Here is an 18,470-nt window from a genome sequence, read left to right as displayed (position 1 = left end):
TCCTCCAGACCTCATTCCTTCCCCCAACTTTTCCTTCCTCTTCCCTGCCCTTTCTTTCTCTCTGCCTCCCTTTCATTTTTTTCTGTTTCTCTTCTTTCCTTCTGTATCCCTGCCTGCCCTTTTTCTTTCTTTCTCCCTGCCCTCCCCCAAGCCACTGCCACTGCCATTACCATCGGGGAACAGGACCCAAACACCACCAATAACAGGCCCCAAGCTCTCCCTGCTTCGGCCAACCAGCATTCCTCTCCCCGACGTCAATTCTGCCGTCGGGAAGAGGAAGGCTGATCAGCCCAAGATCGTGATCAACCTATTGGGGGAAATGCTGCCTGGTCCTGCCTTCGCGGAAACAGAAAGTAGGCAGGACCCGGCAGGAAGAAGAACAAATGCTTCACTAACCTGTCTCCCGCATTAGCCCATAGTGAACGCTTGCTTCAGGGCTCTCAACATGTGCGTGCCGGCTTCTCTTCTCCCCCCCCCCGGACATAACTTCCGGTTTCGGAGGGAAGAGAAGAGAAGCCGGCACACACACGTTAGAGCCCGGAGCATAAGTTCGCTATGGGCTGAAATCTCCAAGCCGGTTTTTTGGGGTTTTTTTTTATGTTCAGCAGCGGCAGATGACAGCTGGGCGGACCGCCCAGCTAAAAGGCCCTAGGGAGAACACTGGAGAGGAAGGCTGATCGGCCCGTAGATCAGGACGGCAACACGAGTCTATCACGGAGTCCGGGATGGGCTCCGCGATCGACTCGGGTTGCCTTCCTGAGCTACTGGTCGATCGCGATCGACGCGTTGGGCACCCCAGCTCTAGAACTATAGTGCCATGTGATTTTATTTTTTAGTGATGAGGAACATGAATGGAGTGAGATACATATGATGATTTCAATGTTCTCCCCATTTGGGGACAAAGGAGTCAGTCCAGATTAGATTGTAAGCTCTTCTGAGCAGAGACCATCTATTGCATGTTAAATGTACAATGCTGCGTGTGCCTTTCAGCACTATAGAAATGATTAAATACTAATGGTAGCTGTAGGATTATAAAACTTTCAGTTAAGTTAGTCAGGTGGTAGTTAAAATCAGCCAGTTGGCACACTCATTCAAAAGGTTCTGGGGAGAACACTGGACTGTCTCGCACATTAAGGGGCCCTTTTATTACAGAGTGGTAGAGTTTGCAGTTATCGATGTTTAATGTGAAAAATAACATGTAGTTACTGCGGGGGCAGAGCCAGACACAGACTGCTCCACATGGCTCTGCATTACATGTAGATGCAGAGAGCACAGGAACAGCAATGCTACTAGTCACCACGTAAAACATAATAAATAACCAACTACAGAGAGAGAGAAAGATAAAAAGATCTGAAGAGGTAGTGCTTTCTCTTTCGGCATCCCACATGCTCATGGTTTTAGTCTGTTTCTAGTCTCCCAATCAGATTTGTTTGACATGGTCACCCTCTGTTAAAAAGTTTTTTGCCTTTGGTCCTGTAACTTGTTGGATTTAGGACATCTTGGCGTTGGTTTACTCAGCACTGAAGGTCAGATGTGGGGAGAGGCACAGAGGAGAAAAAGAAGAGAAAACAGATGTAAAGCCAGTATGTTCACACCTTTCTACAGTCCAAACCTTGGGAAAAGAGCAGCAGCAAAAAATTTTTTCAAGACATCTTCCACCGCTGACGTTATCTTTGTGCAATGTTTGCCTTCCTGTTTGTACATCGCTTTGTATTTTGGGAGTCACTTTTGACTCCACTCTGTCATTTCAGCAATATATTACATCAATTGTTAAAAAAAAAAAAAAAAAAAAAGCTTTTTAAATTTACAACAACTTAGGTCAATTAAACATCTGATGACTATATGTGCTTTGCGCATTCTTATTCGTGCCTTAGTGATTACTATGTAATTTTTGGATTATTGCATCTCTGTGTTTCGGGGCATGTGTGATAGTCGAAGTTCAATTTATTTAATATACCGCAAATATAAAACCAGGAGGTAAATCTAAGTGGTTTACAATAAAAGGTTAAAATTTAAAATAAGCAAATTTAAATAAGGTAAAAGACAAAATGTAAGCAGATCTGAGGGCTTCAGCTGGTACAAAATACTGACATAAAGTTGCTGTTAGGTGACCGTAAGTTTCACTATGTGACCCCTTTTTTTTTTTCAGCTGGAACACTGGTTGCCAATTAAGTTTCGGATCAAGTATAAGATATCGGTGTTGGTATTTCAGGCACGTTTGGGTACATTTCTGCAATTTTTATCTTGTTATACACTATCATATATGCCACCACGAGCTCTGCGTTCATCACAGCAGTCTTTGTCACAAGTACCGTCAGCCTGTCAAGTTTCTACTGCCACATTTCAGGGCACATTATAGTCGGTGGTGGGTTCCACACTCTGGAATCAACTGCCTGAGAGCCTGCAGACTATGCCGACTTAGGCTTTAAGCCTTTATTTAAACAATGGCAATTTTGTGAAGTTTTCCCAGAATTAATAGTCACTTAGAGCTAGGTTTTGCCAGTGGTTGTTAGCCTGGCAGCCAATGGGAGCACCGGGACTCAGATTTATTATATTCTTTACTATGGTGGTCTTTTCTTTGCATTGTATTTTTTTATATTGTAACTGCTTGTATGGATGTTATGCCCTTGAGCGGATAAACAAATGTAATAAACCTGAACCTAATAAGAGGTAAGGAGGGACCGGAGCAGTGATCATATTGTCAATGAGTGAGGGATGAAAGGAAGCAGAAAAAAAGGGATGGGATTCAGTGGCGGCCAGCTACTAGTGAAAGTGGACTGGAGAGCCACTTCATATACAGGGCTAGAGGTGTGGTAGACCCTGATCAATTTTCAGAGAATTGTGTTCGTGAGGAGCTAGGTAAACTAAAGGTGGACAAAGCGATGGTGCCGGATGATGTACAACCCTGGGTACTGAAGGAACGGAAGTTCTGGCAGCTCTGCTGGCTGACCTTTTCAATGCTTCTCTTAGAGTCGGGAATGGTACCGGAGGACTGGAGAAGAGAAGATGTGGAAGTAAGGAAATAAGGATGTGGCAGTAATGAAGAAGTAAGAAATCACAAGCCAGTAAGTCTGACTCCTGTGGTAAATCAATTAATGGAAACACTTTTAAAACAGAGAATAGTGAGTGATATTTCTGGAATCCAGTGGATTACATAACATCAAAACAAAACATAAAACTCACTTGTATACCGCAAATACCATTAAGTTCTATGCGGTTCACAAAGATTAGTAATACAAACGAAAAAACATACAATATCAAACTTCTGAAAGATTCCCTAAAAAGATATGTTTTGAAGGCATGTCGAAATTGTTGATATGAATTTAGGAAGAATATATAAGTTAAATCCCTAGTCCATAAGGCTGCCTGAAAAGATAGCAATCGTTCCTGAAATATCTTATATTTACATCCCTTTACAGAAGGGAATGAAAATAACAAATGAGATTTTCTAGGATGTTTAGAGTTTGTAATGATAAAAGATTCCATAAGATACTCAGGAATTGAGCCTGTTAGTGCCTTAAAACAAATACAGCCGAGCTTAAATTTAACAGAACCCGAGGCAACATGGATTCACTAGTCAGGTCTTGTCAGACATATCTGATCAATTTCTTTGACTTGGTGACCAGCGGTGTTCCCTCTAAGCTGCGCAGTTGCGCACTTTCCTTCATCCTGCAGTGCACCAGTCGCTGATTGCTGCTCACATGGGAGAGCTCTGCACATCCACCAATCAGGGTGACAGAGCTGGAGCTTGATAGCCAATCAGGAGCACTTCTACAATGCAAGGTAGTCCAGAGCTGCAGAGTCACGCTGCCTCACAGCTCCGTGGCTATCTCAGGCCCTCCCAGTCTCTCCCACCGCAGTAAATCTTCTGCACAGCCGCAGTGAGTCTGTAAGGTGAACCAGTACAAGGCAAACTCCAGTGTGGCAGGCTTGAGCTGAGATTGGTGACAGGGGGTTCTTGAGGGGGAGGTCTCACCGTCAAAGCTCACTACTGGGTCAGTTCTGCACATCCACCAATCAGGGAGACAGAGCTAGAGCTTGATGGCCAATCAGGAGCACTTCTACACTGCTTTTATCTGCCATCATGGTTCTATTTATGTTACAGGGAAGGCTGTTGAATTTCATTTCAGCGCATTTTATTACTGACTCCATGATACTGGTTCTCTTTATCAGGAAGAGTGTGGCAAATACATCTTATTCGCTGCCTTGTTAAAATGAGAGACTCTGACCTCCTGAAACCTAATGACATTAGTGAATCTAACCTTAGGAGCTTTAAACTTCTGAACTGCTCCATAAAAAATGCTGATAACCTGAGCTACTGCTGATAACCTGATGCTACTGCAGAAAGTCAACATCTGGTATTCTGACCTCCATTATCTTATCAGCCCCTGGAGTTGATGTTTAGCTCAGAGATGAAAAACCGGAAAGAGGGAGGGGGAAATGCGCAAAATTCACAATTGCGTTTTAACCCATGGAATAAGGGTTTCTGAGGCCCCATGGAGCGGTGAATGGCCTTATCTCCGCAGTTAAGAGAGGGAATACGCACGGTCACCTCCCTCCTTCCTACTTACCAGCCGCATCTATCTCCCTCACTCCCCCTTACTTTCATGGTGCGTTTTACTTTACAGTGTAATTTGTTCAAACGCCAGAGGCTGCCTGAAGTCGTGGGTAGAAGCTTCTCCTCTGATGCAACCGACAGCTTAAACAAATTACACACCGGGCAGCAACGGGGACAAATTTCTTCCCCGTGTCAGCTAAACTATCAGCTTGCTTTCTTTTGTTTCTAGCTTTATGTAAATGGCCACATAACTTTCACAATCATTGACTGACAGATCTGCATGCAAAATTTAATTACAGTATAATCTCATTGTAACAGACTTCAAGGGACCTGGAAAAACGATCCATTATATCCAGAATTGCATTTTTTTTAAAAACTTTATTTAGGGCAACTTGAAACAATGTAAATTGATGAAGAACAATCACTGCACAAGCATATCAGCAACATCAATAACAAAACTCAGCAAAACATTGGTATGGCATGAAATGATTGCAAACCAGAACACTGTACTGGAAAGAAAAATACTGTACTGTCATTTTTTTTTCTGGGCTGCATTTTGATACTATATCACTGGCATGCCACGTGCCTTGTAGGCGGAGCCTGCATGTCCGTTATAGCCGAACAAAACTATAGCTAAAAGCAGCTCTGGGGACCAAATTGGTTGTCCGTTGTATCCGAAAGTCCGTTATATGCGAGTCCGCTATATGCGATGATTTTCTGTATGTCTATAATGGCGCTCAGCCAGGACCAGCGGACCTCATCTGCTATAGGCGAGGTTCTATTATAAGCAAGTCCGTTATAACGAGATTATACTGTACCTCTTAATTCAGCATCTCTTGTCTTCCTTTTAATGTTCATCCTCTTTTTGCAAATTCTTTATTTCCAACTCTCTCCTGCCAAAAGGGTACAGACCTGTAAATTGCTTCCTTCAATCAGGATCATGGCTGCAGAAGGTTGGAGGAGTGTCTAGTGCTTCAGCCCAGATCTGAATGATGTGCACACAGTGCTCTATATATATATATAGATATAGATAGACATTTTTATTATTATTATTATTTTTGCTGTTGCATGTACAATTTTATTTCATCAGGCATTTCCAGAAGTGATGTAGCACTATTGAGGATTTACAGCTACTATGGCAACTGGATTGATTGATTAACTCTATAGATGTACACATGGTTTGAAGGATTCCTTAAATCAAGAACCTATAGAGTAAAATCAGACAAACAAAAATCTGAACCTTGGTCAAACCCCTGCGGAGTTCCCCAAGGATCCCCTCTATCCCCGACTCTCTTCAATCTCTATACAGCCTCCCTCAGCTCTCACCTGGACAAACAAGGCATAACCTCCTACAGCTATGCCGATGACATTACCATTCTCATACCCTTCGATCAACCTGAACTCTCCATGACGAACACAATATACCAAACACTAAAATCAATAGCAACCTGGATAAAAGATCACAAACTGAAATTGAACCTAGATAAAACGAAATTCATCCTCCTAGAAAACAACAAAATACCAACCATAACCAACATTGAAATCAACGCAATCAATACCCCATACAAACCACCCTAAAACTGCTAGGAATAACTATCGACAGATGCTGCACCATACAACCGCAAATCAATAAAACCAGGGCTGTGGAGTCGGTAGATAAATGTTCCGACTCCGAATCCTCAGTTTTTTGTACTTCAGACTTCGACTCCAGGTACCCGAAATTTCCTCCGACTCTGACTCCTCGACTCCGACTCCACAGCACTGGTTAATTTTCAGATCGTTAAAATGGAATGTCAAGTTGAGAGAAATGAGCATTTTCGACACCACCTTCTTTTTGCTTTTAATCAAGGTTCTAAGGCCGCAGAAGCTGCTCGCAACATTTGTGCTGTGTATATAGTGGGTGCTATAGCTGAAAGAATCGCTCGTGATTGGTATGCCAAGTTCAAAAATGGAATCGGTAGATAAATGTTCCGACTCCTCAGTTTTTTGTACTTCTGACTCCGACTCCAAGTACCCGAAATTTCCTCCGACTCCACAGCCCTGAATAAAACAATACAAAAGTCATTCTTAGTCATGAGAAACTTAAGACAAGTTCGGAAATTCTTCGAGAAAACTCAATTCCAGCTCATAGTTCAGTCCTTAATACTAGGCCTACTTGACTACTGTAATATCCTCTACCTCCCATGCCCTACAACCATAACAAAACAACTACAAACTATCCAAAACACAGCACTAAGATTCATCTACTCATTAAAGAAACATGATCACATTACAGAAGCATATCTCCAATCACACTGGCTTCCGATCCCAGCAAGTATACAATTTAAATTCTACTGCCTACTATTTAAGACTTTATACGGAGACAGTCCAAACTACCTGAATAACCGCCTCATCCACAACACTGCAACCAGACATAGGAAAACTCACACCCCATTCTCATACCCCCCAATTAAGGAGGTCAAACGGAAAAAACTATATGATGGCCTCCTAGCCACTCAAGCAGCCAAACTAGACAACCAAATCGCCAATCTACTGACGGCATCCCTCGACTACAAGACTTTTAGAAAAGAAATAAGGACCATACTCTTCAAGAAAACTCTGAAAAAAGAAATAATATCGCAAATCTCAAACTCCACCTCTCACTAAAGCCAACAACCCCAAACAAATAACCTTACCCATTTCTTACTCTTTTTGAAAATGACCAATTTTTTTTTTTTTTTTTTAAGTTCTTGTTGTAATACATCTTGGATAATTCTTTTGTAATCCGCCTTGAAGGAACTGCAAGGTAATGGCGGAATAGAAATCCCTAATGTAATGTAATGTAATGTTTGTCTGCATAATTTGATTGATTTGTCTGGCTTTTTTTCCCTTTCCTTTACTCTTCCAGAAATGGAATTCTTTTCCTTCTGTTTTATTTTGAAAACTCCCTTGATCAAACGAAGGGCAGTAAATAAGCCTTATTAAGCATTAAAATTCAGGTTAAGGTGACATCAGTTTAAACCAGTAATGAAATTTACTTGTTTACCTGTTCCACCATACTCATGACTTTGTAATCTTATATCTCTCCTCAATCAACTTTTCAACTAAAGTCTGAATCTGTTTAGCATTATACCTAAATCAATAAGAATAGGCCTCTAAATATTCTGTTGCACCACTCCCTTTCAGAGAATTGTGATGCTTAAAGCTTATGAGATGACCATGGAACCAGTATTTGTCAGCAAAAGAGATTTTTTTTTTTTTTTGGAGGGGGGGTAGCTGGTCATGTACAGTGGATGGTACTTGATTCTCCTGCCTACCTTCTAAAGATACCACTGACCATTACTGCCTTAATCATATGGCCTTATGTCCTTTGATAATTACACCTTGGCAAGGCTGATACAGAAAAGTAGACTAACTTACTGTGCTCTCACTTTATATATATTTGCTGGTTTTAATATTAAAGAGCAAAAAAAAATTTAACCGTGGTAGATGTGCCTTGCAATATTTATGAACTGATTAAATTTTGCATAGGTTTGACATTCAAGAGATTTTGTTTTCCAGCCCTCGAGCCTGTGTGGCCTGGCCCAGTTCCTGCCTGTACAGCAAAGACACCAGAAGCAGCAGAGGTGGCGCCAACAGCAGCAGCAGTCGTCAAAGATGGGCATTCACCACAACAGGTGCCCTTCTAGGGCTGGGCTCAATCTTACTATATCGAAGCCATGAGCGGAAGGTATGTGGCCTGGAAGGGATGCCCTGGAAGCCATATGTGAAGATGGGGGCCCTAAGATTCTCCCCAGTGTAGCAGTTTACCCATAGGCTTAATAAAGATTTCTCTTGATGCTAGTAACAGCTTTACTAAGCCTAGAATGTAAGCTTCTGCCTATTTTTGCAAGTTTGTTCTTTTTAGCCATTGGCAGATTTCCTACTAAGGCTCGCCTGAGGGTATTGGATGCAACCATTAGTCATGCACTCCTTTCCCCCACCCCCATCCCACTATTATCCAGACTTCTCCCCTTCCCTACCGCCCACCCTCCCACTTCCCAAGCCTCTTGCATTTCCCCTTCTCTTCTCCATACTCCATCTCCTTCCCCCACCTTCAGGTGTCCAACATCACCTCTTCTTCTCTTCCCCCTGCCTCTGCTGCTGCTGCCACCCAGTATAATACCACAAGATATAGGCTTGTCATTTCTGTTTTAAGTGCTGTGTGGGATATTCTCCTTTTCCCTTTAGTTTTCCCAGTTTTGGGGGGGCTTTTTAAAGTTCTTATTTTTCTACATCCTGTTCAGCCCCTTGAGGCTTGGGCATCCTGATTGGAACTTATTGCCCCATTTTTTTTTTTTTTTTTTTTGTTTTTACTGAGTTTTATTTTTGGCTATTTTTATGGAATTACATTACACAGAAACTTTATTACACAAGTATCATTGCAGATTACAAAAGCAAGGATCAGTGAAATAATCATTCCTGACATGTCCCAGAAACGTTTTGGTGATTTTTAAGTGTTCCAAGTATTGCAAGACCAAATCTATTAATGACTCTCAAAATTGGTGCTTGCTGCACCTGGGACCCGACCATGATGATCTTTTTTTGTAAACTCTTTTCCAGAATGACAAGGAAGACCACCAAGTCATGAACCAGTACAAAAATGATTTTTGACACCAAAAAGTCTAGCCCATCAACTTTGTCATTGGTCCCTATGGCATTGAGAGCTGCAGCAAACACTGGGAATGCATCTGCATCAAGAATGTCTCCACTAGAGGTCTGCACGGGAACGGAGATTGTGGGAATCCCACGGGAATCCCCCCCTAACCCACGGGACTCCCACGGGGACCCCCCTCTGGCCAACGGGACTCCCACGGGGATGGAAGGCTTTGGAAGCAGGGTTCGTCCATGTAATATAATGGACAAGTCAGCCTTAGTAAAAGAGGGGGTTTATAAGTTAATTACCTGAACAGAAAACAAAAAGGGCTCCACCAAAGAGATTCCACAAGGAAAACAGCAGCGCAAACACAAAAGAAACTGGAATTGATGATCCTGTCAGAAGTAATTGCTGCTTTTTATGGGGACGGGCGGGGATGGAGATAATTCCTTGCCGGGGATGGGTGGGGACGGAGAGGATCCTGACGGGGACGGGTGGGGACAGAGAGGATCCTGGCAGGGACGGGCGGGGATGGGTGGGATTTCTGTCCCCGTGCAACTCTCTAGTCTCCACTTGCTTCAGTGTCTAGCATTAGTAGCATCCATTGAGACCAATAATCTTCGGCCTGATATTGAGGATCAGCAAAAATTCAGTATCATTCTTGTTGACACCGAGGGACTCTGTTACCGGGTGGAAGCCAAGAAGCACTAGCATCGATCCCCTTTCAGGAGCTCTGAGGCATTGATATTCTCAGTATCTGTGAAATGTTAGTGCCATGAGGGCCACTCCCCCTCCATGGATTCGGCATTGATGCCCCAGTCTCTTAACAGGCTGGGACCAGGTCTCCAATTCAGCCCTGATACCTGCTCTCAATGAGTGGTTGCAGGAACAGCTGGGCCTTCAAGGGCATCAGTGTTGACCCTTGTGCTACTCCAGACTATACTGGAGATCTATGTCTTGCCTGTTGATTGTGTCTCAACGCCAGTGCCCAGAAGGGTTTTGGTGTCTGCCTTAGCCAAGACAGTGCTCCTCTCCAGTTCTATGGGGGAGGAAGCTCACTTGGGGTCCAGGAGAGAGTTCGTTCATCAGCACTTTGCCCAGTGTATGGACATGAGTCGAATAGATTGAGACAGGCCCAGACTCGGACATCCCAAGAGGAGTATTATTCCGTCTGATACGAACCACTCAGAGTCTGACAAAGGTCCTCTTAGAGGAGGGGTCCTTGGACCTCTCATTAGAACCCCTCTCCTTCTCATGAGGAGAAAGTCTCGCCTGAGAAGCTGTGTTGCCAGTTTTGTCCATTTAGGTTGGAAGTTTAGAATGGGCTCCGGGAAGAAATGTTGAGCATCTTTGACTTGAAAACTCCTCCTAAGAAAACAGTGATAGTGCCCATTCACAACATCCTTAAGACCATGCAGATGAAACAGTGAGAGCCCCCACCACCTTTGTATAGTCTCTTAATAAGAACACCAACTCTATGGTCATCAAATCTGTTCTCAAAAGCCATAATTTCTAAAACTCATTCCTTGGTGCCCCTGTGTAGGGATGTGAAGATTCTGGAATCTTTGGGGAGAAAGGTGTCCCAGAATGCTATGCTAGTTTCCCACATACATTTTTATCAGCTTTTTATGAGCATGCAATTGGTCCTTGGTGAACAGTGTGCTCGAGTTTACAGATACTCTGCCATCTGGTCAAGCAGCAGAAGTGTTGAAACTATATGGCATGGGCAGTCTATGGTGCTTTTGATGTGGTATCCTGGGCCTCCACCATGGAGATTGGAATGCATAAAGTTGCCTGGATATGTGCCTCAGACCTTGAATCATTGGTTCAGGAGAAGCTGGTGGAAGGTGCCAATTTTTTGGGGTGCAAGGTGAAGGAGGTCACAACCTTTTCAAGAAAAGAACTGATACCATCAAGTCATTCTCTTGGCCCATTCCTGCTGTGATCTCCTCTTCTAGGAGATGGTATTGGACAAAAGAGACTCTACTAATTTTGAAGGCAGAGGGGCTCTCGCTTCTGTCCAAGGCAGCAGAGGACTCAAAAGTCCACACAACTTTCCAAAATGGGTTGAGCTTTCAAAGAGCTTTTAGTTTTTCACTTCATGAGAAGTTTCCTTTGCTTAAGCCCCCAGTCTGATCTCCCATAATGTCATGGGATCTCAATATTGTTTTCATTAGCTGGTAAAAGCTCCTTTTCAGTCACTTTACTATCTGAAGTACCTGACCTAGAAGGTCCTGTTTTTGGCAGCAGTCACTTCAATCCACAGGGTCAGCGAGCTCCAGGCTCTAGTAGCTGATCCACCTTACATTAAATTTCATTATAAGAATGGCTCTCTGCATGCATCTTAAGATAGTGTTGGAATTTTACCTTAACCAAGCCAATCGTTTTGCCAACATTCTTTTCCAAACCTCATGCCATCCTGGTGAAAGCACACTGTACACCTTGGATTGCAACAGAGCCCATAGACAGTCCACCCAGCTTTTGTTTCTTTTGACAAAAACTGGATGAGGGTGGCTATTGGGGAATAAACTTTATCCAATTAACTAGTAGACTGCATTCCCTTCCCTAATGCCTAAGTTGAGTTGATTCTGGAGGGCCATGTCACAACTCATAATGTCAGAGCCATGACTGCATCAGTAGCCCGTCTGAGATCAGATTGTATTGAGGAGATCTGCAGAACTGTAGAATGGTCTTTAGTCCACACATTCACATCTCACTGCTGCCTTGAGCAAGATTTCCTGATGTGACTGCCTGTTTGTTCAGTCAATCCTATGGAATCTATTTGGGGTCTAGAATCCTGCTCCAAGCCTCTCCACCTTGCCCAGTTTTGTTTCTGTTCTAGGCTGCTAAAAAAAAAAAAATTTTAGAAAAGATTGTTTCATGTTCAGTTCTTGCTGTTGGCCTTTGCCTGTTGCAAGATTCCCATGTGTGGCTTTCATCTCATATGCAAACAGTATGGTCCTGCTTGTTTTCAAAGACAGCAGAGTTACTCACCTATAACAGGTGCTCTCGGAGGACAGCAGGACACATTTCCATGTACCCGCCTTCCTCTCCTATAAGTTCTATTCTATTAGCTGTTGTATTAGCAACTGTAACCATGATCAATTGTAATTTCTTGTTAATTTTGTTCCAATACCTTCTTTACTTGTAAAGATAGTTTATTGTAATTTCTTATTAAGTTTTGTTTAATTGATGTGAACCGCCTAGAACTCCCTGGGTATGGCGGTATACAAAAATAAAGTTATTATTATTATTAGATTGTTTTGGTTCTACGTGTTCATAGTGTCATAGTTTATTTAAATTTTGATTAAACGCTTATCCAAAAGTACAAAGCGTTGTACAAAGAGACAAACACTTTTAAATTATTAGACACATCAGCTAAACAAACATACTTATGACCTGAAAACAGTGGGGGGGAAAAAAAGGGAAGAACTACAATTTCACTTCCAGTATGTTATGGCTTCTGAAATTAGAAGCTGGGGAGCACGTCTGCGTTGGGTTCTGTTTGGATGATGTCTCCCATATGTGGAAATGCTGTCCTTGGAGAATACCTGCTTCAACTGAGTATCTCTTTGCTTTATGCACATAAAAGATGGTCTCTGCTTTACAGAGCTTACAATCTAATCAAAACATAAGACTTTTCCAGAAATCCAGTGCACATGATTAAAATTACTAAGGTTGGGACCAGGGAAAGCACATGTTTCAGATTTTATAGCCTCTTAAAAAAAGAGGGATTTTAGGTAGCAGCTGAGATGAGCTTCCTCTCTGTTTATGTTCATGGTTTTGCTGTTGCCTGAGCCCGTAGTTGTTGTAGCTGTTAAATGTACCTGCTTTTGACTTTCCTTGCCCCTTTGACCCCCCCCCCCAATCTCTGCATCTTGCTAATCATTTTCTCTTGTGTGTGTTTTCATTCTTCCATTCCAGCTAGCACAAGACAATCAGGAATCAGGCTCTGGATCTCACATGGTTCTTTCGTCATCAAGTGATCCAAAGGCTTCTATATCCCGCAGTTACCCTGTCTACACGTTAAAGGAGGTACAGCGCCACAGGACCTTAGCAGATGGCATCTGGGTCACTTTAGGAAAGGAAGTATTTAACATCACAGAGTTTGTAGACATGCATCCTGGAGGGAATCGAATCCTGTTAGCTGCAGGGGGCTCTTTGGAGCCATTCTGGGCCATGTATGGTATCCACAACCAGAAGCATGTGCTAGAAATTCTAAGTGCCTACAAGATTGGGGAGCTGAGCCCTGAGGAACAAGCATCAGGGCCTGCAGATCTTTCAGACCCCTATGCCCAGGATCCTCCACGCCATCCTGCTCTGAAGGTAAACAGTATGAAACCCTTCAATGCAGAACCCCCAGCAGAAGTACTGACGGACGCTTACATCACTCCCAATGCCTTCTTCTTTAAACGCAACCATCTTCCAGTGCCTCGTCTAGATCCTGCTTCCTATCGACTAGAAGTGGTGGGTCGAATGGGGAACGCTTCACTTTTTTTATCCCTGGAGGAACTGAAAACACGTTTCCCACGCCATGAGGTGACAGTAACACTACAGTGTGCTGGAAATCGTCGCTCTGAAATGAATGCTGTGAAACCGGTCAAAGGCCTGGACTGGGGTATTGCAGCTATTGGCAATGCTAAGTGGGCTGGGGCACGACTGCGTGATGTCCTAGTAGCTGCTGGCTTTAGCGAGGGGGAAATAGGGGCCTTGCATGTGCAGTTTGAAGGACTGGACCGAGACCTGGCAGGAACTGGCTATGGGGCTTCCATTCCTTATCATGAAGCCATGAGCTCAAGCCATGATGTACTACTTGCATATGAGATGAATGGAGAGGAACTGCCCCTGGATCATGGCTTTCCACTTCGTGTGATTGTACCTGGTGTGGTGGGGGCAAGGAATGTGAAGTGGCTTAGTCGCATTCTGGTGAGCATAGAGGAGAGTCAAAGCCACTGGCAGCAGAATGACTATAAAGGCTTTTCGCCCTCTGTGGACTGGGACACTGTGGACTTCTCAGCCTCGCCAGCCATTCAGGAACTTCCAGTACAGTCTGCTATCACTGATCCTCAGCCTGGTACTCTAGTAGCAGAGGAAGATGACAAGATCACAGTGAAGGGCTATGCCTGGAGTGGTGGTGGCCGAGAGGTGGTACGTGTGGATGTCTCACTAGATGGTGGCAGCACGTGGCATGTAGCTAAGCTGACAGGAGAGAAGCAGGCACCAGGTCAGGCCTGGGCTTGGAAACTCTGGACACTAACAGTCCCCTTGCCTGCGGGAAGGACAGAGCTGGAGATCCTGTGTAAAGCTGTAGACAGCAGCTACAATGTCCAGCCTGACACAGTGGCACCAATCTGGAACTTGCGTGGTGTGCTAAGTAATGCATGGCACCGTGTTCATGTCAGTGTGACAAGAAACTAAAGGCCCAAGCAAAACTAGCCAGCACAAAGAATTCAGAATGCTCCTTTGATAGATTGACCTGTACCCGCCCACTTGCCCAGGCTGATAAGGAAGGTGTCACAGATGAGAAGACTGTGTGTGACCACAGCAGTACATGTGGCTTCTGTTTGGGCTTGGTGAAGGGCTTTCTTGGGGTAGATCTTAATCTTGTTACCAGGTTGATTCAGGGATAGCAACCCTGCTCCCTCTTTCAATCCCCTCTCTAGCTGAACTCAGTTGAGTAAGAGGTAGTAGATGTCAAGGAAAAGTATAGCTTCATGTTCATCACATGTGTTGTCTGTCTAGGGAGGCTAATGGTCATGGCCTCCATGCACAGAGTTATTTCCAGAGAGCAGAAACGAGGGAGACCCTTTTTAATGGATTTCACCCCTAATTAGGAGCCAACTTCTACTAAGAGCCTTGGGAGGCTGTGATGGAACCAGTATCTGCCAACAAAAAAGATTTTGCTTTTGGTATTGTTGATCATGTGGGGTGGATGTCGCTCGACTCTCTTCCTTACCTTCTAAAGATAGCCTTGACCATGCCTTAATCACTTTTAGTGATAATTACACCTTAGCAAAGCTGGTGCAGAAAAGTGGATTGTAATTTGTTGTGTTCTGTATCTGATCTTCTAGTTTAATATCATCCCTTTAGAAGGCTACAAGGTTCCTCTTCCCCAGTGGCCCCTCCTCGAAGGGACCCTTGAGTAATATACAGTGGTCTAAACCAGTGGTTGCCAACCCTGTCCTGGTGAGCCACCAGGCCAATCGGGTTTTCAGGCTAGCCCTAATGAATATGCATGGAGCAGATTTGCATGCCTGTCACGTCCATTATATGCAAATCTCTCTCATGCATATTCATTAGTGCTAGCCTGAAAACCGGATTGGCCTGGTGGTCCTCCAGGACAGGGTTGGGAACCACTGGTCTAAACAACCCTCAAAAGCTCTCGTTACATCAAATAATTCCTTTCAATGGAACAGACATATAATATTCTTAAAACATTAAACAATATAATTAGGCTATCGCAGGGGTAGGGAACTCCGGTCCTCGAGAGCCGTATTCCAGTCGGGTTTTCAGGATTTCCCCAATGAATATGCATTGAAAGCAGTGCATTCAAATAGATCTCATGCATATTCATTGGGGAAATCCTGAAAACCTGACTGGAATACGGCTCTCGAGGACCGGAGTTCCCTACCCCTGATCTATCATCACATGAATTGTAAAGTAATTATCTCTGATCCCGACGTAAGCAGATCACTCTCCATTCACTCTCCTGAGAAATAAAGCAACTTTCTTGTTTAGCCAGATATATCCATTCAAATTGAAATTGGTAAAACCAATTCAAGTAGCTGTTCTTTCAATATTTTCTATCGCTCTCCAAGTCCAACTCTCAAACCTGATTCCTTCAATTTTAAAAGGAACTCAAACTCGACACAGATCCATATTTCACAAAATTTGTCATCAGAAGTTGAGAATTACATCTGATCCTTGTAGACGCCTTACTTTGGTGAGAGTTAATACTGAAAAAGGTGACATCATACACAAAAATGGCCTCCCTATGTATAACTGTATCCTGTACAACACATATCTGCATACTTTTTAACAAAGCATCTTTATGGCTAAGGTCCTCGGCGGGGCCTGCTCATGATGCTATCCAATGTCCGCGTTCATTATGGTATATAGGCCACATGAAACAGAAGGTAAAAACCAGGGTAGCTGAATATCTTAGTGATATTAGATTGTAAAGGGAAGAAGCCACACTAGTTAATCGCAGGCGTGAGGCTGGTCATCAGATTTCTGAGTTACAATTTATAATGTTATATCAAGTAAATTTATACAGGGGAGGGAGCATATCAATATTATTAGAGAGGAACAGTGTTTCATATATAATTGGGTATGATGACACTTGGAGTTTTGAATAGGGAAACTGAGTGGTCGTCAATTATTTAAATTGAGAAAACCAATGAAAATGATTTGCATCATCATCATGGCATTGTCTGCAAGATAAACTGATTGCGTGTGGTGTCCTGAGCAGGAGCTGCACTGATTTTAGGTACGGAAAAGCTAAGCTCATAGGAGCTGGGAGGTGTGGCTTATACCTAAAGAAAGCTATCCCCAGGGTGCCCTCTGTCTTTTACTGTTATGTACTTGCAAGTTTCTATCTCTTCCTTGTCCTTTTTATTGGTGGGAGAGAGACTATAGTCACTCTTGCAAAAACATTTCTGTTCTGACTATATAAAACACTTTTCCCTCCCCCCTCACCTTTCCCCTCATCTCTAGTCTTCTCAAGTAAACAGAGGACAATTGCCATCCTGCAGCAGAGACCTTTTTCCTTGGAGGAAATCTAATACTTTTTATGTCTCCCTTTATTGGGGCATTGTACAGGGGGTGTAACTCCCAAAGTTTGTCCTAGCTGGGCCAACTTAGCCAGTGAAAATGTGATGAGCAACTGCATTACCTCTTTCAAACCAGTAAGACTCTTTCCCTGGAAAGATTCGAGTGCCTTTTATATAAAAGTTATTTTAAAAAATGAGATTTTGGGAGTGTTCTGGATACAATTTAGTTTAATAAATTCAGTGGCTATCAGCACAGAATCTGCTATTGTGTAATAAGTGTGTGTGCTTATGTGTGCAACCCATGTAGAGTGTGTGCTTTCTGCATGTTGTCTATCTCTGTATGAATACATTTCTCCCTCCCTCTTCCCCCATAGCCTGCTCAGGGGACTGTTGCACTTTCAGGCAGGGCTGTGGAGTCGATATATAAAATGTTCGACTCCAACTCCTTTATTTGACTACACCTATCTATATAGGTGTTGTACTACATGCAAGGTGTGGATTTTTAGGATTTTGGTTTATGTTTACCATTTTTGGTCAGCTATTATGGATTTGGCATTTGTATGACTGAGGCATTCTGTTAGCATGATTTTTTTCTATGCAGCATTTTGTAGTAATTTGGCTTGTTCAGTTGTCTCGATTAGAGGGAATATTTGTGAGGGGGAGACAGGGGTTTTGTTGATCCTTGTTTTGTATTTGTGATTTTTAAAATGATAGTTGTACAGAATATTGTTTTTTTATACTTTAATAAAATGATTTCAATATAAGATCATAACTATTCGAGGCTTGTGCAGATGGGATCAGTCAAAGGTCATGGGGGCTGCTAGGCCCAGGAGGAGAAGTTTTGGACTGAGAAATGCCTGGATGCCATTAGCAGCTATGTGGTTTTTCCTTTTTGTATCTGCCTCGCCTGGACCATAGTGCTGCAGTCCTCATTTGTCCACAATATCACCATTTGGGGCGGTGTGTCCCGGCGTGCTGTTTGATATCACTCTGCAGGCTATTACAGTGCTTTTTTCCTATATTTTTTTGTTTATATGCAGGAGTGTTGTTTTTTGAAGAAGTGGAGTTTTTTGCCAGATGAAGCAGAACTGAGGCTTTTTCTCCACTTCTTTTTTTTCTTTTTTTTTTTTTCCTGCTGTTCTATGTCATGTTGTGTGGATGATGAATGGGTGTTGCAGAGGGTGTATCTATTTCCACATAGGGTTCTGATTTGAGTTGAATATTTGAGTTAAACTGACCCTGGTCCCTAGGTGTTGTGTTTAGTGGGACAAACTTTGTCCCCATGTCATTCTCTAGATGACACTTTCACTAATATAAATATTATAAAATATATAAATTTTGTAATCATCAAAGAACTTGATATCAAAATATATTCTAAAAATAAAACATATCCTGAAAAAAATGGGTTAATCAAATTATCTGTGAAATAAGAAATTTAAACATTATAATATTTGCATGACTTACAATTTTTAACTGTGTTAGGAGTCAGAGTTGGAGTCGGCAGATTTTCTCCGACTCCGACTCC

The 18,470-nt window shown here is 42.9% G+C and overlaps 1 protein-coding gene across 2 annotated transcripts in view; it reads left to right on the top strand.

The window, feature by feature from the left end:
- The window catches only part of SUOX (sulfite oxidase), a 48,451-nt gene extending 31,244 nt beyond the window's left edge, over positions 1-17,207 (top strand). For both annotated transcript variants that reach the window (XM_033937030.1, XM_033937031.1), the window contains exons 3-4: positions 8,099-8,267; positions 13,098-17,207. In XM_033937030.1, the coding sequence (XP_033792921.1) occupies positions 8,099-8,267; positions 13,098-14,591 (1,663 nt within the window). In that variant the 3' untranslated portion in view covers positions 14,592-17,207. The remainder of the gene's footprint in view (positions 1-8,098; positions 8,268-13,097) is intronic.
- Positions 17,208-18,470: the final 1,263 nt, after the last annotated feature.

This window comes from Geotrypetes seraphini, chromosome 3 (genome assembly GCF_902459505.1).
Source record: "Geotrypetes seraphini chromosome 3, aGeoSer1.1, whole genome shotgun sequence".
NCBI classification, from domain to species: domain Eukaryota; kingdom Metazoa; phylum Chordata; class Amphibia; order Gymnophiona; family Dermophiidae; genus Geotrypetes; species Geotrypetes seraphini.
The sequence above is the reverse complement of the archived record's forward strand: the minus strand, read 5'-3'. Positions and strand labels throughout refer to the sequence as shown.